The following is a 23,417-nucleotide window of genomic DNA, read 5'->3' as shown; positions in this document are numbered from 1 at the left end:
AGGCAATGGCTGAACAGTGTTATGGGTAATACTGAGGCCTTACCAGGCCATTGCCCACCTTGTATGGTTAGGTCTTTGGATATGGTAATGGCTACATTGTGTGTGCTTAAACTTTGGGTGTGTTTCCACCTGAAGTTTATTTGATGCAGTTTTATAAACCAAAAGCAGGTGTGGATTATAAACTAAGGTAAACTCATTTTATGAGGACAAATACTTGAATGGGAGCAGTAAAACTGTATGCCCACATATAATGTACAAAGCCATCGGCTTCCCACTCTGTACACTGGGTAGTTCTGGGCCTGGAAGCAGACTTGAACAGTCGATCTGTGCAGAGTCAATGGGGGTATACGACATAAAATAATGAAAAAAATCAGAATCTGATAAATCCCCCACAGTTCCAGCACAGACGCTCCAGTTGTCCCTGCTAGTCTCTCTTTACCTGACTGCAGCTATGATGTGTCCATTACATGCAGTATATAAGTTCTACAGCCCAGGGGAGGATCCAGAGCCGGGCAGCCGCACGGAGCCTGCGCCCAGCGGGGCCCCGCGGCAGGGCCCAGACCTAACAAAACGCAGGTCGGGTCGGTCGGCAGGGCAATTGCCGAGGGCCCCAACACTTGCAGGGGCCCTCTGTCGGTGGAATACTTTCCCTATTAGTATAGGGAAAGTATATGTGGGAAGCACACTGTGTACCTGCAGCATCGGCTAATAGAGAGCAGCCAGCACAGGGAACTGCAGCTATTGCTAGAGGAAGCTCCACTCAGCGCTCTCAGGATGCTCCTCCTCAACCCCCCCCTTCTCTGGCTGCCCTCTGTCAACCAATGAGAGGGTGAGGAGAGCCCAGGAGGCGGAGCTTATCGCTATACAGAAGATCCCTGCCGTCCTGCATCTTGTACACATGAGAGGGAGAAGAGTAAGCTTCAGCAAAGTGAAAGTAAAGAAAGAACACACAGGTACAGACTGGAGGGGGGGAGGGGGGTTACTATGCCTATTAAAGGGGCTCTGCCTCTATCAGCATGGTTTTGTTTCAAAAAGACTATTCAGGCACCGCTAAAGTTATATTAAACTACCCCCCAGTTTTAAAATAATACCCTAAAACAGAATGTGATCTACTTACCCATCGTGCACGGTGGGCGGGGAAAAAAATGGCCTGGGCGCATGTGCAGTAGCATGCTGCTTCTACTACGGCTACTGTGCATGCGCCCAGGCAATTTTTTTTTTACCAATGTCAGTTCGCGAGCGCAGGAGGAAGACGGGACCCGAGGACATCGCAGGAAGAGGAGGCGTGTGTGATGTTGTTGTAAGTATGTTCTGTATGTTCTGTTCTGCTTACTTATTCTGCTTTGTCTGCCCAGCAACAGTGAGGTAGTAATGGAGGAGGAGCTGAGCTTAGGGGGAGGAGTTGTTAGACAGGGAGCCATGATGGAGCATGGAATAAAGTGTTCTGATCTACAAGAGTAACCATCTCATAGTGGAGTTATTCCAGAAGACCTGCATCCTCACTACAACACTACAGCGTGGATGAAGAAGACGGCGCACCCTGAATGCCCGCCCACCGTGCACGATGGGTAAGTAGATCACATTCTGTTTTAGGGTATTATTTTAAAACTGGGGGTAGTTTAATATAACTTTAGCGGTGCCTGAATAGCCTTTTTAAAGGCTAAAGTTATATTAAACTACCCCCCAGTTTTAAAATAATACCCTAAAACAGAATGTGATCTACTTACCCATCGTGCACGGTGGGCGGGGAAAAAAATGGCCTGGTTTAAGGCTATTCACGCATATGTGGGGCTCTATCAGCATGATTTTGCTGATAGAGCCCCTTTAATGTCAGGCATTTGGAGTTATTCATTTAATTTTGGTAACTCCATGTGCCTCATATTAATAGCAACTAACCCTATCATGTCCCTCACATTAACCCCCTGTGTACTTCACCATAAGGGTTACTGATGTGTGAGATATATGGGGGTACTAATCATGAAGATACTTCTTTATTACCTCCATGTCTCCCACATGTTAGTAACTCTTATGTGAGGCACACAGGGGATTAATGTGAAGGACATGATAGGGTTAATTGCTATTAATATGAGGAACATGGAGTATCTTAGGGGGTGTTCACACTACCGTCAGTGTCCGACAGGTAGTGTCCGCTGTTAATGTCCGTTCAAAATCTTGTGCAGACATTAGCATTGGACACTAGCTGTGTCCGTGACATTCTGCATTCATTTAAATGGACATCGGGTGCGTTGTTTTACACTCCGTGCCTGTCCTTAAGTGTCCGTTCCTAAAGATGTCCGACTTTTCAAGCGGACAGAAAAGACCTACATGTCGGGTTTTTGTAAGTAGGGCCCCGCCACAGTCAATTGCCCAGGGCCCCGCAAAGCCTGGATCCGCCACTGCTACAGCCAACCACTATCCTCAGTAATTTCCAGCCAACGCTGACCAGGTAATACTAAAATGGACCTTCCAGGACTTTAACCTGTTAGGATGATGTCACAAATGGACCTAGAAACTGTACCAACTGATGCTGGGACTGTGAAAGAGGGGGGAACCATGGGAAATATGTGAGAGATGGGAGCAGATTATGTGAGAGGCAGAGGAAGAACATAACAGAAGAACAAGGGGCAGAATTCTCTTGAATCTGAAGTCACATGATGGTTCTCAATAGATAGACCTCCTGTTTACACAACAACCTATGCTACAAAAAACAGGTGATTTATAGAAGGCAAAAAGCAAGTGTTAGGAGAAACACTGAGGATGGTGTTTCACACAATGAATAAAAAAAAAATACTGGCATGTCCTTTTAAGGTAAAGAGCCCATTCACACTGAGTTTATGCTCTGTGTATTCTGTGTACGCTCTGCTTATTTTGTTCATTTTACACATGTAAAAATACACGTGTAAAATGTAGTTAGCCATTGAGTTCAATGGCTTTTTCGTATAGCGTGTGTCTTTTTGCGCGCGTCTTTTTGCGAGCGCATAGACGCGCGCGCAAAAAGACGCGTGTTATACGAAAAAGCCATTGAACTCAATGGCTAACTAAATTTTACACGTGTATTTTTACATGTGTAAAATGAGCAAAATGAGCGGAGCGTACACAGAATACACAGAGCGTAAACTCCGGGTGAAGGGGCCCTAAGACCCCCTAGTGGGTCGCAGCACTATTCACAGAAATCCATTATACCTATAGGGAAACTGCCAGCATTTCCATAGGTGTTATTGTAATCTGCTGTGCATTTTGTTTCTGCAATGTGACTTTGCCCCATGAGGCCTCAGCCTAATACTTTCTTTTTGCAAAGAGTCTCAAAAACTGCAATGTAGCAATCTAGCCCAAAATGTCAATATCACTATGTCAAAGATCTCTTCATTCAGTCAGTGAAAGTAATTTTCAATTTCTGCAGTGGTACCCCTAAAAAAATGAGTGAATTAACTGGAAGATTTATGTTTGGATATACCAGCACAGGATGTGTATACAGCACAGGACATCTGTATATTATAATACAGCCTGTACAGGACTATTATAGGGTCACTCTATTTATAAATATACTAGCACAGGATGTGTATACAGCAGTGCACAGGGCATCTGTATACTGTATATCTCATAGATTGTAAGCTCTTGCGAGCAGGGCCCTCAGTCCCATTGTGTGAAATTACTTTCTTTGTTATGTATCTGTCTGTATTTGAACCCTACAAATTGTACAGCGCTGCGGAATATATTGGTGCTATAGAAATAAAATTTATTATTATTAATACAGGACTGTTATAGAGTCACTCTATGTATACTGTAATACAGGACTGTTATAGGGTCACTCTATGTATACTGTAATACAGGACTGTTATAGGGTCACTCTATGTATACTGTAATACAGGACTGTTATAGGGTCACTCTATGTATACTGTAATACAGGACTGTTACAGGGTCACTCTATGTATATTAATACAGGACTGTTACAGGGTCACTCTATGTATACTGTAATACAGGACTGTTATGGGGTCACTCTATGTATACTGTAATACAGGACTGTTATAGGGTCACTCTATGTATACTGTAATACAGGACTGTTATGGGGTCACTCTATGTATATTATAATACAGGACTATTATAGGGTCACTCTATGTATATTATAATACAGGACTGTTATAGGGTCACTCTATGTATACTGTAATACAGGACTGTTATAGGGTCACTCTATGTATACTATAATACAGGACTGTTATGGGGTCATGGGGTTACTCTATGTATATTACTCTATGTATACTGTAATACAGGACAGTTATGGGGTCACTGTATGTATACTATAATACAGGACTGTTATAGGGTCACTCATTGTATACTGTAATACAGGACTGTTATAGGGTCACTCTATGTATACTGTAATACAGGACTGTTATGGGGTCACTCATTGTATACTGTAATACAGGACTGTTATAGGGTCACTCATTGTATACTGTAATACAGGACTGTTATAGGGTCACTCTATGTATACTGTAATACAGGACTGTTATGGGGTCACTCATTGTATACTGTAATACAGGACTGTTATAGGGTCACTCATTGTATACTGTAATACAGGACTGTTATAGGGTCACTCTATGTATACTGTAATACAGGACTGTTATGGGGTCACTCATTGTATACTGTAATACAGGACTGTTATAGGGTCACTCATTGTATACTGTAATACAGGACTGTTATAGGGTCACTCTATGTATACTGTAATACAGGACTGTTATGGGGTCACTCATTGTATACTGTAATACAGGACTGTTATAGGGTCACTCTATGTATACTATAATACAGGACTGTTATGGGGTCATGGGGTTACTCTATGTATATTACTCTATGTATACTGTAATACAGGACAGTTATGGGGTCACTGTATGTATACTATAATACAGGACTGTTATGTCCGCACAGGATACAGGGTTACAGGTCCAGGGCCGGTGACGTCACTGTGAGATGAGGGAATCCTCCCTGAGTGGGAATAGCCCCCGCTCCTTCTTCTGATTGGCTGCCTGCAGCTCCAACCCTGACTGCGAACGTCTGCAGGTGCGCACGGCGCATGCGTCATCCCCGGGAGCTGAGGCTCAGATTAAAGGGGACTGCAGGGATCTGGAGCAGCCTGGTAGCAATGATGAGGAGCGGAGGTGGGGGAGACACAGATGATGGCCGGGACTGGGAGGTGAGGATTGTGCCTCCTCCGTGCAGCTCTGCCTACGCTGCAGTGTGTATGGAGACCGTATAGATCACATACACGGTGACAGGTGCAGGAGTGACCGTGCAGGGGGCTGTCATACGTGTCATGAAACCTTAGGCCTGGGCTATGCAATATAGAGCATGGAAATGATCCCTCATAGATCTGCACTGAGGTGCACCATGCAAAACCCAACAAGTCTTATGTGAAGGCAACTTTTGCTCTAAAGTCTATTACATCCCAGGTCAGCATAAATATTCCGCTTTACTAATATTATATCTGTCGCGCCACATTCACATTGACTCTATTTGGCAATGTTCACATGACGCTTTACGCCAAACGTCCCATAGATCTGTCACATAGATCCTGACAGAGATCACTAACATAATGGGATCGGTTCTGGTATTTGTAAAGAATTGCTTTTGTTATAACCGTACCAAAATGCCTGCAAGAAATCTCATGACACAAGTTTGGGCAGAGCCTCATGGATGATATGGATGTAGCAGACTTGAGCTTTAGCAATTGGCTAAACTGCTGCATCCTGATATCTTATCATAGAAAATAAGAGATATTGTAATAAGATATGACATTGCTTCAGTTAACAGTGTGGGCAAATGGGGCATCAGACCTGCGTTGCGAGCCTTATTAATAAATAGTCACTTTTATATTGTTTGGGGTACGTTTTACATCGAGTCTGGAAGGAACACAATGCTGTAGGCCCCTATGTAACTGCTTACCCTATATTCTTCCTGATCCCAGATATCATGCACTAGTAATCGCCACATAATAATGATACTGTATTAGATATACAGAAGTTCTCTGTGATTGCCCTGCTCTATTTTTGGGTAGGTTCTGTGTGTGTGGCCTGTACAAGTATGCCATATAAAGGTTTCATATTGCATGACAATATATCATCAATAACCTTGACTAGCGCACTGCAGCTCGGAACATGAAGCCCCTACATATTTGTTCAGGTATTAAAAATCTTTTTGGACTTGGTCAAGTTCCCTCTTTAAAAACAAAATACATGACCATTTGTAAAACAATACTTGTGCAGATGAGGTTGTGAAAACAGAAGCCACATGGTGGAGTTTCACCTTGGATTTCACCTTTTCCAATGCAAAGAGTGAAATTTTGGCAGATCTGCCAAGAGCCTACATGCGGTATGTGCATGTTTATATCAGCTCTAATACAGATTTGCAGAAAAATTCTGCTGCGTCTGAAGGTATTTGAGCTATCTGATGCACGATACAACTGTGAGACAAGCCCGAGTTTAAAGAGATCTTTATATCTGTATTAAATTCTCCATCGTATTTGATGAGAATTCTGACATTACAAGTGGAAAAGTTTGTCTAGTCTGGATAAAGAATATCACTCTTAATAAATTCTCCTAGTGTGTTCAAAGTAGAAGCCCAGTGGGTAGTATGAACAGAGCCTAAGTTACTGTTCTACCTACTAACACTTGTATTATATTTTCATGTGATCTAGCTTCTTGGTATATACGGTAAATCCTTTCAGCCTATATTATGGGTCTGCCCAATGTGTAGATCATCAGTGGTTACATAAGTAGAAAGATGCATTCACAATGTATTTGCAGGTGTTTGAGGTACATATACCACTGACAGGTACAATGGGATAGGTCACCCATAGTCTCCCATGTTAAAAACATATATATATATATATATATATATATATATATATAATTATAATGGGATTTTTCCTGGTGCATATGCCAAACATGCACCGGAAATGCAGTGTGAATGCACCCTAAAGAGATGATGATGGAGCAGAGATCAGGGGCAGATTGGCCCAGGCCTCTAATACCTGGGTCTGAAGGGGGTGTTTATATTTTATATCTAATATTGTTTTTCTTCTTCTTATTGCTAGTTCCTTGTATGCAAGAGGAAACTGGAAAGCAAGAAAGAAGCTTTACTGATCCTATCCAAAGAGCTGGACACATGTCAGCAAGAAAGGGACCAATACAAGCTGATGGCCAACCAGCTCCGGGAGAGGCACCAGGCGCTGAAGAAAAAATATCGGGAGCTAATTGTAAGTATTAGTGTTATTCTACGTGTATGTGTAACATGTGGCAGGAAACAGGAATAATACTAGTGAGGCCACTGACATGTGACTTGCGCTTAAAGGGAACCTGTCAGGCTGATAGGGACCATTAAACCCTCCTGCATGCCATTAAACAACTGGAGTTCATGGTCCTAAACCTCTGGATGGTGCCACGTATCCTTGGGAATCAAAGCTTAAAGATGCCTGGTGTCCATTGAGGGATTCGACATATGCATATTAACTGCTTCACTATGCCTTGCACTTCAGGCACTCATGAAGTGTACTGATCCTTTAAGATGCCTTGATACCTGATTTGCAGTGTACATTGGAGGGGAATGTAAAAGGTTTAGTGGTGAATGTCTCTGAGGCATGGCAAATGTAGACATACATTGTTATATGTCACCCATAGACTCTCATGTGTTAAAAGTTTATTTCATGATATATGTTATTTTGTGCACCGCCTCTGGATAATATACTATTAACTAAGTTGTTCTTTACAGGAACAAAACATAGACCTGATATAGACCAGATTAGCACTGTTATGGCCTCCGTCATGTTATTAAGGGCCTACAAATATGTATATTGTATATGCCAGAAGATATCCCAGAGTATATATTAGATATACACTGGAAAAGCAATGGAAGTGCCCCCTATGTGTACATCCACATAGGACTTGCTGCAGGTTTCTGGCATCTAATCTGTGCCAATGTACAGTATCAGTTTAGTCTATTAGACTTTACCAAATCTCAACTTCATGTTGCAATTGTGGGTTCATCCTAAATCTGCTTTAGTGTATATTTATTTACCGTGTAACTGGATTTACACTATCACAAAATTGTACTTTATTGGTCTATATATATATATGGCATCCGCCATCTTTCTGATATCTTTCTTGTGTAACTGTAAAAGGGATCTGTTTTAGAGCCATCTACAATATCATTCACTATACCTAGGGGACAGACCTGGGGAGTAAGTATACAGGAGAAACTATAGTGCTCTTGGAAGAGAGACAGGGCTGTCTCTTAAAAAAAAATGTAAGGAAACAAAAAAACTAAAACTACAAAGTTACGGTCATTAGACCCCAAAGCCCCTGGACCTGAAGCGGATAAACTGCAGAGATAAGATCCCCATCACAGCTTATGACATTGATGAGTCAGTCCGTAAATCAGTACTTGTGATACTTGACCCTGGCGTTGCAGTGTAATAATCCTATATAAAGGGTTAGTGGCTGTTTCTCCAGGATGTGGCTGGAAGAAGCCAATTGTCCGAGCTGACGCCATGTCATTAGCAGCTGTGTTGCCGGCATCCCCCCCCCCCCCCACTCCTCACAGCCGCTCTTGTACGACATGTAGGAGAACACAATAGCATTCTGATTTTGGAGTTCAGTCTTCAGGATAAAATTGGTGCAATCTGTATCTGGGTAGTGAATAATGACTCAAGGCTCAAGGGAACATTGACAATAGAAAGTGGCAGGGGACAGTGTTGAAGAACAATAGAGGGAAGCTGGTGGTAAGGATGTGCGTGTTCGAGCTGGGTGGCATCCATCAGCACATCTCACATATGATTGCCATCTATTTAAGTAAAAAGTTGTCAGATTGATCGATCAGAGCCAAGATATCTCTGTCATTGGAAAATGGGCCGTGCAATCTGTTGGCTGCCCATCCTGAACACAGAACCTGGACTAGTTTCTGTCAGGTACGCTACATGGACCATGGGCTATATGCTATTTTACATATAGGGCTCACTGCCCTACAGTCAGATATTAGCTATTGTATGTTATAAGAGCACCTCTCTAGAAATACAGTGCACTGTGGTCGGTCTTGTTAAAAGGGGCACTGATGCCATCACTGTTTTCCACAGGATAGATGATGGTTGCCAGAACAATGGGTACTTCACCCCTAAGGCTGAGTAATTTATTGAAAAATAACCAAAACCCAACGCCAACCCAGATAACCAACGTGATTTTGTGCACATTGTTTATTTTGGTTCAGTTATTGCAATATTCATTAGGTTCTATCTACATTTTTAATCAGAACGAACATATCCAAATCGGATCTGCTCATTATACTCTGGGGTCTGAACATTTGGACATGTTTGATCCAAACAAAAAACAACGGGTGAACCTCACAAGACAAATCTTGTGAGGTTGGCCCAACACATATTCACCTCCGGTAGACTCTGGTGGCCCACAGTGGCAATCAACTCTATCGACACATGGTGATACAGATTAATACTAGGTCAGATTATAATGGGGGCAATGGGCAATTACTTGCCGTTGGGTCCTGGGCTAAATCCTATTTCCCCCTTATTACAATCAGCCCCTTTGGTCATGGCCTAAAAAAATCATTCATTAGTCATAATTGAGGTAAAATGCCCTAATAAGGCTAAGGCCCCACTGGGCATCCCGCAGCAAAAAATGCTGTGGGAAAAACCGCAACGGCACATCGCGGTTCTTCCCATAGTGTTTTAGACATAAAGTTCGCAGAGGTTTCCTAAGGGGACTTTCTGTTTCCATTCTACATATGGGGAGACCGCCGGTGTTTCCGTAGGTATAATTCACATGCTGCCATTTCCAAAACTGGTTTTGGAAATCGTGGCGTGTCCGCACCTCGGTTTGTACTGCAAAGTGGGCATGGGATTCGCTAGAATCCCATCCACTTTGTCCAGACTTTAATACGCCGAGATTTTTCCTGTGGTGTTTCCGCTGTGGGCAAATTGCGGTGTTTATGCCCCGTGGGGCCTCGGCCTTATAGTGATTTTTATTTAGCTCATAATTGCCCAGTCCAATTCACCCCTGAGACCTGGGCTTGATTTGGGATTTTTGGGGCCCCCATAATACCTCCTCTACACACTATATACAGCCCCTTAGTGACCCCGCACACAATATACTGCCCACTTAGTGGTTCCTAGACTTGTCAGTCTCATCAGCTGTAAGGTCCTGCGGTGTCTTGAGGAGCTGCTGTACTATATGTCCTAAAATGGACAAGAACAAGGAACAAAGCCAAACGGACAGAGAAATTTTACACCTGATGAAGGGCATGTTTCGCCCGAAATGCATAGTAGTTGTTTTAAAAGTGTTTGAATAAAGGAGTTGTCAAGTACCTCGGTAAGCGCGGATAATTTCTTGGTAATTACTGGTGAACCTTCAGTCCTTTCATATATCGGCATCTTTACATCCTGGTGATGGTCGTCCTGCGAATACCAGTTCTCATGAGGTCTACACTTATTTGGTGAAAATGTGTTAAAGGAGTTGTGACTATCACAACCTCCTATGGTGAGCACATTATTGCTAGTGCTTATCAGGGATAATGCCCTAGGTGCTTGCGCGATGTTGTTCTTTATATTTTCAGGAGCAGGGAACAGGAGGGTGCGGCTGAAGAGGAGCCAGGACTGTTGAATATTAATATAAAATAGTTTCTACCTGTTGAAATAATCCAATAGTTAAAGGTGTTGATGGAGAGCTAGGCATAGTGGATACTGATCTACATACAGGATTGGTTATCAGTATCAGATTGGTGGTGGTCCGACACCCAAACCTCACACCAGTCAGTAGATTTGGATGCCTGAAGCAGTTCTGCTCTGATGCAAGTGCGTGGGGGTAGAGCTGTAGTTACCCCAACAGCACCGCTACAGTGTATCCTTGAATAAGAGCAGAGCTGCTGCCAGCTGTATAATCTTGTATACGGCTTCTAGCAGCTGAATCTGCATATCTGTGCAATTTCCAGTTGTTGACCTGAAGATGGGTCACCGGTATCCATTAGGCCTAGGTATCGGGCAACCTCTTTGACAGCAGATTTAAAAAAAGAAAATTGCTTGTTGGCACGTTACCAGTGGGGGTCACCCTGATTTCTGTGGCCCTATGCGGCTGCCTGGGTGAGTATATGGAGTCACTTTTGCTCAGGAGTCAGGAAAAGTTTCCAGTGGAGTCAGAGTTGGAAAAAACATAATACATCTAGATTTCAAGATGATTAATTAACAAATATTATATTACACAATTATTGATATTTGAGGGACCCTTTTGTTTGGGGGCTTTAAAGTGTTTATTTGTGTTTTGTTCCTCTCTTGTGGTATCACAATCGCTGGCTTTTTCCTGTAGGAGAGGATCTTTGCTGCATGGAGTCAGACTGTGAAAAATAGAGGAGTCGGAGTTGGTGGTTTGGCTGTAATTTGTGCTCAATGTAAAATGTCACAAAATATTGACGCAAATAAGTGTAACTATTTGGAAAGCCTTTATATGCAGCTTTTTACATCCAGAATTCTGCTGTGCAGGGCTTGAAGCCTACCTCCATTAATAAAGCAGCTTTTCATACATGAATAGTAGAGGTGAATATAAGAAACTTTATTTTCTTCTCCACTTGTTAGGGCTAGTTCACTCGTAAAAACTGCCTAACTTATTTTGGTCCTGAAAAACACTGCTTCCTAATTAGGAAGCGGTTTTTTGACCTTGAGGCGTTTTTTGGAGCGTTTTCTGGAGCAGTTTTTGGTAAGAACTACTTCTGAAAACGCCAGGCGGTTTTCCCCTCCCCTAAAAGTGAATGGACTGTAAAAAAAAAAAAAAAAAAAAAAAGTGTCACTTTTTTTTGCAAAAAAAACGCACTAAAAAGCAACACGTTTTTTTTCACCTCCCATTCACCTCTATTGCTTTCCTCAGGCGTAATCCGCCTGAAGAAAGGTCATGTGTCTTCTTTTTTTCTGCTAGCAGCAGAAAAACGAAAGCTAGCGGTCTCCATAGACCACCATTGTATGGAGGCAGATTTTGAGGCGAAATCCGCTGTCAGAATCTGCCTCATTGCCCCCGTGTGAACTATCCCTAGACTACTTTCCTCCTCCTCATCTTCACTTAGGTTGTGTGTTTACATAGAGATCTGTCTCCTTATATTCATCTCACACACACACAACTCTATGGAGAGGGGAGGTGGAGGAGGATGGTGTTAAATTGATTTGTTTCCTCTATCAGTACAGTCATGGAACCTTAGGCGTAAATATGTAAAAAGTCATGTAAAAATGTAATCATTTTAGTCAGAGATGACTCTTTTATGACTCTGATTCCAATTCCACCCATAATTGGTCCCGACTCCAACTCCTCAGCCTTTTGTGTTACCTTAACCCTTTGTCTATGTAAAACCAAAGACCTAGAAAATGTAATTTTACCGGAGTTGGAACATATTTGTTCAGTGTCTGTTTTATTTTATTGGAGTGGACTTTGCTCTCTAACATCGAGAGCCAGAGAGGTTATCCCACCATTAAATATCATATTTATTGACTACATAATAAAGATGAACAATGTTTGCTACGTACATACTAATAAAAAGACAAAACAACCCATTTGAACAACCCATTGCGCCATCTGGTGTTCAGAGTTTATAGGAATGTGCATGTCCAGCTACTGAGCTGGGTGCTGGTGGACATGTATGTTCAGTCACTGTCCCCGCAGCCAGGTTTCTGCATAGATATCCTCTAGTCACTACAGGGCAGCCAATAGAAATATCTTTCTGCCCTGCTTTTCAGAGATGAGCAGATCCTCTCTATTAGTGTAGTGCGATAGTTATGAAGACCCTTCCTGCAGGAGAGAGGAAAAAGAAGTATAATGTCAGCTGCCAGAGGGAGAGGGAAACTGATACAGCTCATAACTCAACCAGGAAGCCTGATGGAAGCAAAAGGAAAAGGGGGAAAAAAAAAAAAGAATTTTTTTTTTTAATGCTGTACACATTGTAAACCACTTCAAAAACATTATAGACCATCTTTTAGGACTTTTCATATAAAATATTGCATTGTGTTGTCTCTTTAAAAAAAAATCCCTGTTAAATTGATTTTGCTTTTGCAACTGTGCTTGTGTTTACCTATAGTTTATTGATAATTCATTACATATTTTTCTTTTTTTATTATTATTTGCTTACAGGACGGAGATCCATCACTTCCCCCTGAGAAGAGAAAGCAGGTATTGTCACGATATATCATTGTCTTGTCATAGGGCAATCTTTCCTTAATACATGATTATGAGATTATGAGTATCTTTATTATAATTACGTTATGTTTACACTAGTGTTGCCTGTCTGTTGTTCTGGTCCATTGGCGGATCAGAATAACGGACAGGCAGACCACTAAAATAATGGTTACGTACAGAGCCTGATGGACTCCATTTACTATAATGGTGTCCATAAAAGGTAATACATGCTGGAATCTTCTGTCTGCCGATTTAATGCAGATACAGCGGCGGGGACTCCAAAACAAATGTGAATATAGTCTTAGGTAGAGGAGGGGATGTCATTAGCAATCCTGTGATTCGGGTGCTGACCCAGGGTCCCACCCCAATTTCCCTATGAAAAACTGCTTTGGTGTCAATATATAGTAATGATAGTTTATTCACAATAACAAAGTTAGTTCATTGACGGTTCGGTCTCTAGATCCCTTAAACTGTAAGATGGCTAGGTGCTAAGAGAAATGCAGCCATGCTGCCAGTGGATGGCGCTCCAGCGACTTTGCTCCATTTCTCCTAGCACCTAGCCATCTTGCAACTACTGAAATGTCAGTGAACTGAAAATACTGTTGTGAATAAACTATCATATTATATACTGACACCAAAGGATTGCGAAGTCTGTTTTTCATTTATAAGGCTTGGGGTAACAATGTATGGGGGGGGGGGGGGGTTTAAAAGTCAAGCTGCGTGAATGTATTGTTCTGTATAGAGATAAGCAGCTGCCAGAAGTATCTGAGCATACAATGGTTTATAGAGGGTTTGGGTGAGAGAGTTTCCAGATAACCACGGTATTTTATATTCACTGCTAGATGAGGATCTTTTTACTATATATATAATTCTCTGCAGAGGAGATTTATCCTCCCAATGTTTTATTGCTCTCCGTACAAGTTCTTCTTCACATACTTAGGATAGGACCCATGCAGAATACTTGCTGGTTGTCAACTTGCACTATGTTGCATTTGCTTTTTCCACACTCAGACTGAGGCTCCACATTGTGGAAACGCAGCTTTTTTTTTTTTTTATTGCAGAGCTTGCTGCGTTTTTTTGAGCCAAAACCAGGACTTGCTACAAAAGGAATGGAAAATATAAATAATAACTAATAATATCTAAAAAAATAACTATCCAACTGCAATCCAACTGATTTCCATCTTCTGCCTTGTGAAACTGCACTGGAGACGAAAATCCTGCGGTCAGTTTTCAAACCCATTCATTTGAATAGGTTTGCAAAGGTGACCGCCCATGTGCATCTTCTGCCTATTCGCGGGGAAACCGTTTTTTTTTTTTAGCTGGACACAGTCGGACATGCAGGACTTTGTGCCCGGTTAAAAAAAAAAACTGGTTTCCCCGCGGACAGGCAGAAGACACACACAGGCGGTCACCTTTGCAAACCCATTCAAGGGAATAGGCTTGAAAACTGACCGCAGGGTTTCCGTCTCCTGTCCAGTTTTGCCGAATTGCACAAATTGAACCACGAGTACTTATGTGAAATCACGCTCATAAAGTAAGATTAACTTCCCTTGCGTTGCATTGCATTCTCTGAATTTGTTACCATTTCTTTAGTTTAGTTGGTGCCCACCATCCAAGTCCAGTTTGCATTTGGCAGCCCTTACCTAAATAATGAAGAGTTTGTGAAATGAAAAAAAAAAAATTATAGTAAAAAAAAAATGATGACTATTTGATGTTTCTGCATAGCTAGACCTATTTGACGATCAGCGTGGCAGCCATTTTGGTAGTTACCCATCTCTCCCAGTAACTGATATAACTATAACTTATTTTTAACTTCTTTTCTGTATTAGTGGAAGTCATTGATTCTCCGTTTTGGCACCGAGCTGAGGATTAACTTTTGCACCTTTGCAGGCAAATCTAGCGCAGCTGCTGGGAGAAGCACGGGAAAAAAGCAAAAAGCTGGAGGTGGAGATGAAAGAACTGCAGCAACGACTGGGAGAAGTCCAGGGGGACAACAAGGTGATGAATTACTATGTGTTGTCTGTGGGGTGCAGCTGTGTGCAGTAGATGTATTATTTCGGAAGCTGTCTGCTCTATCTCTCGCTATTAAGAGCTAAGCCGCTTTCTACAAATCCGTGTTTTGTTTTATCTACTGAATGGAGATTAGGACACAAAGATGAGATTTCATTTGGAAACTACCATATGTGCTTCATTGTGCGGCTGAGAAGTCATTGTCCAGTCTGATGATACGATGAGTAACTTGATGTACACATGACATTAGAAGGTTCATTTGACAGATAGCTGCCTCTTCACAGACACCTGTAAGTCACCCTGAAAGAAATGGCAGGTAGACACACTTAAAGAAGGCGTTCCACTAACTTTAACTCTTTGATCTTTCAATAGATTCCTCTCCACTGTTTCCAGTGCAGTTGGAATTTTTCCTCTAGCCCCCACCATTCCTGAGTATTAATGCTTTTAATTTCAGCACCCAGTATACTCTTTACTGAGTGGTGGGCGGTCCTTAACTTTCTGCTACAGCTCAGGACCGCCCACCTTACAGTAGAGAGCCTAATTAGCATAGCAGGTGAAACTATCCGCTCTGATTTCTCAGGATTGGTAGAGGTTAGAGAAAAAATTCCAACTTTGTTGGACTCCATGGAGGATGACCTATTAATGGTTACAAAAAGTTATCATAGGTGGACATAGTGAAAGGTCCCCTTTAACTCCCTAAACCTACCCTTTTCCAAGTTATTGAGGGGCAGAAAATTTTAATAAAATGCCTATTGATTCGAGCTATAAACTGTCAAGGCTATGCAGACTATTTCACGTAGCATACAAAAATAATCAGTAGCTGATTTGCCTAAATTCAGCTGTAGCAAAAAATGTAATTGAAGCAGAAAAATTGGGTAATTGCTGCAGTAAAAACCTGCAGAATTACACGGTGTATTTTGCCAGTGGGACCTGCCTTGGAAAATTCGTCAGGAAATCTCCCTGTTGACAGTAGAAAGATTTTCTACTCCCATTGACTTTAATGGGATGTTTGAGTGGGATCTGACTGAATATGGGGTAGGACACTTCTGGGTTTTTTTTTTCCGGAACTGATTTTTTTTCAGGTGTTAGAAAATTTAGTGTGTGCCTCCAATTGGGTAGCAGAATATTTGGGATAGATTCTGTATTCTGCTGAATGAACTTGGTCCAAATCTCATCCACCTTGCTGCCCATGTAGAATACATTAGATTAGCGTCTGGAGCGGCTGATCTGCGGCAAATACATCCCGTGGGAACCTAGCCTAAAGGACTAACCTCATGGAAACCATGTATCACCTATCCACAGGATGCGTGGAGCACCCATGATCACTTACTGTATGACCGCAGTGTGTTATACATGCCTTACATTAGGTATGGGATCAGTTTGCTTATAGTAAGTAACTCCAGAGGGGGCGCTACACTTCAGCAGTTCATATATTGAATTTTTCTAATTTTTTTATTTATTTTGCACACATCACAGAATTCTTCATCAGGCTAATCCTTATCACAGTAATGCACATTATTATTAATATTTATGGAAAATGGTTTCTCTAAATGTCAACACAAATTTCTACACCTGCACAGACTCCTGGCTTTTGCCACAAGCTAAATAAGAGGAGAAGAACATTTAAATGACAAATCTAATAACACTTTTGCAATTGTCTGCTCCTGTCTGTATCCAGCTGTTAAGAATGACAATTGCCAAGCAGAGACTCGGAGATGATGAGGTTGGCGTCCGCCATTTTGCGCCACATGAGCGGGAGGACCTGGTGCTGCAGCTGGAAAAAGCTAGAGAGCAGGTAAATGTATTAAATAATGTGCAAAATTTCACATTTATTTGGGACATGGGTTAGACAATGGGATAGCCGGCATTAGATGGCTGTACTAGATATTCTGTTCTCTGTGACTTTGCTCTGTTTGGTACCCTGAGGGTAAGAACTAATCCGAACAGGATTCTGGAGGACCACACGTGTGCCTTGTTCTTATATATTACTGGTTGCCTCGTAACGCTTATATACAGGGATTCTCACATCAAACCAAGACATACTGGGATCATTACTCTCAGTGGGACCATCTGCTAAAGTGGACAAGCCCTTTAAAAGGGTCATCCCTCTGGATAGGGGATCAGAGTTGTATTTCTGGGGGTCTGACCTTTGAAACCCTTAGTAATCACAAGAGTTGGGGTCCCGAAAGCCCAGTGTGTATTGACAATCTCTGGCAGTCCCAAGGAAGTGACTGGATCTTTGTATGCCATGTATGCTCACCACTTCTCCATTCACCTAGGGATAAGTATTAATAGTGGGATAACCACTTTAAAGGGAAACTCCACTTTTTTATCGTCATGTCATTATTCTGTCCATAATATTGTGGTGATCTAATAATGTGTCTTGATATTGACTAGAGCTTCCAGTTTTTTGATACAGAGCTCCAAGTCCTTTGTATAGATGGGAATTAAAACATAACACCACTAGAGGGAGCTTATTGCATACTAAGTTCACCTATAAACAGTAAGCTTTCAGAGGGATTTCCAATACCCAGGCCCTCAGCTGATCAGCTGTTTGAAAAGGCTGCAGCCTCTTCAATTCTTACCAAGCACTGTGCCATATATTCTATAGTGGCTGTGCTTGGTATCACAGCTCAGCCCATTCACTTGAAGGAGACTGAGCTGTGACCAAGCCGTGTGGCCAATAAACCTGACGTCTGTGAAGTGGAAGCAGCACTCAGAAAACAGGAAGCAGTAGGTTTCTGCATAGAAATTAGGCTAAAATCACTCCAGTGGTCATGTAGTGCTTAGTCCTGTTGAATGGGTTATATCTGTAAGAGGATTTGCAGCAGTGTAAATGCAAAACCCCAGGAGAAATCCATTCGTGAGGATTCTACTTCTCGTGTGACTTTTCTGAGTAGGCCATCGGTATGAAAATGTGGAAGACTTGGTGTGACCTTGTGTTGTGTGAGCTGTGTAATTGAATAGCTCCGGCAACACCAGCTGATCTCCTGGGCTTACAGCAGCTGGGCCTGCAGGGTCTACGGTAGAGAGGAGATTGTCCAGATGGGCCAGAACCTCTTAAAGGGTCATAAGAAAATTCAGTCCGATTTTTTTTTTTTTATTTATTTTTTTCTCCCCATTTTAAAAGTGCAACTTCTATGTATGTAGCAGCTCAGCCCTAGGCTTCTGTGCCAAAGTCTGCTGTAATGTACAGTACTGTGCAGAAGTTTTAGGCAGGTGCGTAATAAATGCAACAAAGTAAGAATACTTTCAAAAATAGAAGTGTTAAAATGAAGGAAAGAGAAATCAAAATCCTATCTATCTATCTATCTCCTATTTATCTATTTATCTATCTATTTATCTATCTATATTCTTATCACAGTCTTTATACATCATTGTATTTGCACGTAGTATTTATGTTGACTATTTGGCCACTTGATGTCAGTGTTCTGTTGTTGTCTATGGGTACTTCATTTACTTCCTCTAATTGCAGGATAAGTGTTCTGTTTCGGAGAACATTTGTGGGTGGAAAGCTTGGAAATTAATCTTACTGATAAACAGAATTAATGTTTCAATATTATCTTCTTGTGTTGTGATACATTGAAGAACAGCTGGAAGCCCGTGCAGTATTGAGAGCTGTGTCTGGTCCGCTGCAGGGATTGCAGTAACCCTACAAAACGGCTTCATTGATTTAGCTGATTGTATAGCGCCAACATATTCCGCAGCGCTTTACAGACATTGTCAGGTCACTGTCCCATATAGGGCTCACAATCTACATTCCCAATCAGTATGTTTTTGGAGTTATAGTAGCTAATGCTAGCCGAATACCCTGAACACAGTGTCTCGCTGGTGGGGTCCTCAGCATTTAAGGTGTACCTCCAATTATAACATAACTTTACAGAAATGAATAGTACAGATGAAAATAAGAAACATTGTAATATATCTTATGATATAAATCTGTTTCCTTCTCCACTTTATTATACTGTTGTTTTCCTCCTTATCAGCCTCTTTGCAACCATACCCAGATCACCAAAAAAACTAAGGAGAGGGGAGGGGAGGCTGTTAATGCTTTATAGCCTAATTCTGTGCACTGGGAGACTGTTATGTTGAAGTGTTGTAGTATTAAAAGAGTTCTCGGACTTACAGAGTATTAGAGTATAGCAACAGCAGTTATCTGAGTGTGTTTTCCAGTAACCTCCTTTTCCCCCTACACTCTCCATAGAAAAATGTTAAAACAAACTCAGTTTGATATATGGAGAAGGAAACCTATTTCCTTAATAAGCTTTATTATGAAGTTTTTTTTTTAATAAGATATATTACAAAGTTTATGCCTGGTCTATGGTAAAACGGCACAGGAAGTACATGGATGGCATCAGTGTGTTGTGCATGGACCCATTCACTTCATCTAGTGAGCCTGGATCACAAACTAAACAGATATAGGACCTGTCCTGAATTTTGCCCCGTTCTCACTGCTGCATACCCAGATACATAGAATTATGATAATAAAGAGGAGTGTGTAAGGGGTGATAGAGACGAATGGGTCAGCGCGATAGCTATGAAAAACACAGCTAGCACCCTGACAAAGCACATGGTTGTGTCCATAGAGCCGAAGTGTAATCTGTGGATGGAATCCAGCAACAAGTATTATATTTCCGTCTCGGAAAAATCCAATAGCTTGTCAATATGGTGTTCATATACAGTACAGCGCAAAATGTTTAGGCCGGTGTGTAAAAATGCTGCAAATTGTTAATTCAAAAACCCCAATTCTTAAAAAAAAATAAAAATAAAAAAAATGCTAAATAAATAGTACAGGTGAATATAAGAAACTTAATATATCTTATTTAAGAAACTTGTTTCCTTCTCCTCTTATTTAGCTGTTACTTGTTAAATATTAATCTGCAACAAAAAAAAAGCTCTATTCTGCAACGTGGGGCTTTAGCTTAATAGTAGCTATTACACTTTGCTATTCTGTGAGTGAGTGAGGGAACCATTGTAACACTGCTGGATTTATAGATAAGAGTCTATCACTGTACAAAATGAGGTGATAAATTAACAGCCTCCTCCCCTCTCCATAGAGTTCTGTGGAATACCACTTAAATATGTAGGATTATTACATGCATATAATAATTTTGTACAGTACTTCTGTGATCCAACATTTTGGAAAAAACAGAGTATTAAATTGGAGGTGGCTTGGTCTTGGTCTGTAATGTAAAGTTGCCCAAACAAGGGCATGTTAAAGGGGTTGCCCAGGATTCGATACAAGGATCTGCTTTTTGTCAAAGAAATAGCTCCAGTGTTGTCCAGTGAAAGTGGCATTGTAGCCAGGGCTGCAGTCAGTAGGCGTCATCTCCGACTCAGACTCCACTGTTTTTTCACACTCCAACTCTGACGTCGACAACGGGCTCCTGCTCTGACTCTGATTCCTTCATAAAAGGCTCACCGCCATGTTTAGTCAGAAGAAGTAAAAATCTGCTAATTCGATGAAGGGTTATCCAGGGCCCAGACTTATTGGGAGAACTACAACAATTGATCATTCTTGCTAAATGATGCATTTTTGCAATATCATGTCGGTATTTTAATGGTCCTGTCAGGGGTGTTCCCAGAGTGGTCACATCATCTTCTTGAGCTTCTATGGTGACGTCACGTATACTAGACACTTCTGTCCATGAGTCCTCAACTTCTCCTGCTGCAGGAATGGCTTCCTCTTCACAGCCCATTTCCTCTCTGCACTGTCTGACGGCAGTAGTCATCCTCTCCCTGTATTACCAAAATGGATTGTATATGTGCATTACATAATGGCGCCGCCATACAGTGCAGACAGCAGATGGGTAGGACTGTGGAGAGGAAGCAGTTCTAACTGTAGGAGAAGATGATGAGGAGTGCCTGGTATATGTAACCTCATCGTAAGAGCAGAGGAAGATCATGTCACCACTGCGGGATTGCCGCTAACTGGACCATTATGGTACTGACTTGATAATGCATCACTTAGCAAGACTAAACAATTGCTGTACTCCTCTCAAAAAGTCTGGGCCCTGGACAACCCCTTTTAAAAAGTGACTCAATTCCTATGAAAATAAATATGAAACAAACTATGTATCTGATTATGCAATATTAATAATTATATAATATCATTTAATAATCATTTTATTTTTGAAACGGACTCATTAACTTTTTTCCAACTCAACCCAAAAGTGGCCCCCGATCAGACTCCGACTTCACATCCCTGTAGCTCACCTTTATTCACTGAAATGTGGATGAACTGCAATACCTGGCACAGCCTATTGGAACCAGTGGCGCTGTTTCTTGAAGTAAAACAATTCTCATGTTATTGAGATTAGTATCTGTAACTAGACTGCTGTATTTCCTATGTTGGCTTTTCCCAGGATCTTAAAGGGCAAACCTATGACAAGCTATGATCATAAAGTAATCTCGCCGTAAAGGCCATGTCCTTTTCTCCGAAGGCTCAATCCATTTCTAAACCTGACAACCAAGACTGTCTTGTGGAAATTAGACGTCTGAGAAGAATATATATGCCGTAACAATGACTGACGTGTTATCAAGACATGTTCGCATGAAGATCTTTGCTGGCGGTATTGACTATCAATAATATGATGCTACATTTCTTCCAGATTGAAAGTCTGGAGCATGACCTCAGGGCGGCGCTGGATGAGCTGGAAGACGTGAAGCAGGAGCGTTCGTTCTTCCAAGATAAATCTGAGAGGTTGAACCAAGAACTTAACCATGTCCTAGGTGGTCATGAGAAGAGGATCATAGACATCGATGCCCTGTGCATGGAGAACAGGTGGGGCATGTACAGAGATCATGAGGCTTCTAGAACTGTGGGAACAAATGACCGAGCTGTAGACAGACGTATGTTTATCACAGTGTTAAGGCAGCGATGAAAAGGATAAAAACTCAAGGCTACATCATATGGCTGACCATATGCTCCATTAATTTCAGCATATGTTTAGTAGGAGTTAGTGTTGTCGCAGGCAATGGGCTGTTAAGCCACATATTACTTTTTCTGTTTTGTTTTCCTTCTTTCCATCTTGGAATCGCATCATTATCTAGTTCTAAATTAGGCGTCTGTTTCTTAAGATATGCATTCATTTCTTTTAGCACATTTACTGTGATAAGGGGTATTCTCACATAATCCTAAACTTGCTGGGGGTCTGACGTCCATTCATTTGAATTGGTTAGATGGTTTGTTCCACCAATGCTGCTATTCCTTCATACAGAGGATCTTGGGGGTCCTGGCAGCTGGACTGATACTATCAATATGCCTGAGATGCTCATCCCTTAGTATTGTGGGAACACCCCTTTATTTGGGTTATCCCATCAAAAATATGTATCGCCTATCCATAGGTCTGGTTGTCACTTGTTCAGCCACCAGGATGTTTAAGGTGAATGGAGTAGTATTGTGCATGCAAGGCCATGGCTCCAATCGCTTTCATGATACTGGTGGAGATTGGGTTGAGTGCTGTCTCTATCAATCCCATTAAAGGAGGGGTGTAACTAAAGGCTCACAGGCTCTAAGGTAAAAGCTAATTTTGGGCCACCTCGCACTGCTTCTCCTCACGATCATAAGCTGCGTCCCACATGTTCACAGCTTTTACACTTACCTTTTCTTTATCTGGGCCCAGACCACCATGAAGACTTGTTCATAACATATCTGTAAACATTAGCCTCTCATCCCTTATCAGTGCCCCCCACACACAGTAATCGTGCCCCCTTTGATGCCACAGACCCCCTCAGTATGCCACAGACCTTGACAGTATGCTGACCAACTGCTAATTTTGGCATTAAATTGGTATTTTCTCACAGTGGAAGGTTGTGTATTATAATCTTCTTTGCCTTCTCTGTCTCCAGTCCACCAGAGGGCAGGGGCTTTATGAAGGCCAGACTACCAGCCAACAAAGGAGATCAGAAAGGAGATCAAAGTTTATCCAGCCTTAATGTGATGGGAGCAACATTTGGGTCCCCCTTGGCTTAGGGGTCAGGTCTAAGCATTGATCACAGCGACCCCAACAGTTACACAGTACATAGAAGTAAATGGAGGAGTAGTGTTACATACACTCAATGGGATATTTATCTTTTATACACCTTTTTTTTTTGTGTGTATTCTTCCTCAATTGTTAAGATGTTAATTACCCTGCCCCCCACGGTGTTGGTTGTAAGACTCACTCACGTAATACCAGAACAATTTTGCCCTCTAGGAAGATGATA

At 41.7% G+C, this 23,417-nt stretch overlaps 1 protein-coding gene across 4 annotated transcripts in view; it reads left to right on the top strand.

The window, feature by feature from the left end:
* CCDC149 (coiled-coil domain containing 149) overlaps positions 1–23,417 on the top strand; it is a 45,126-nt gene that overhangs the window by 1,004 nt on the left and 20,705 nt on the right. For 2 of the 4 annotated variants that reach the window (XM_075259972.1, XM_075259955.1), the window contains exons 1-6: positions 5,081–5,182; positions 7,082–7,243; positions 13,155–13,193; positions 15,090–15,197; positions 16,888–17,004; positions 21,821–21,993. In XM_075259972.1, coding sequence (XP_075116073.1) covers positions 5,132–5,182; positions 7,082–7,243; positions 13,155–13,193; positions 15,090–15,197; positions 16,888–17,004; positions 21,821–21,993 — 650 coding nt within the window. In that variant the 5' untranslated portion in view covers positions 5,081–5,131. Of the gene's footprint in view, positions 1–5,080; positions 5,183–7,081; positions 7,244–13,154; positions 13,194–15,089; positions 15,198–16,887; positions 17,005–21,820; positions 21,994–23,417 lie in introns of those variants that run through there. The other 2 variants (XM_075259980.1, XM_075259964.1) reach the window with 1 other exon arrangement.

The sequence above is a fragment of the Leptodactylus fuscus genome, chromosome 1, assembly GCF_031893055.1.
Source record: "Leptodactylus fuscus isolate aLepFus1 chromosome 1, aLepFus1.hap2, whole genome shotgun sequence".
Classification (NCBI taxonomy): Eukaryota; Metazoa; Chordata; class Amphibia; order Anura; family Leptodactylidae; genus Leptodactylus; species Leptodactylus fuscus.
The sequence above is the reverse complement of the archived record's forward strand: the minus strand, read 5'-3'. Positions and strand labels throughout refer to the sequence as shown.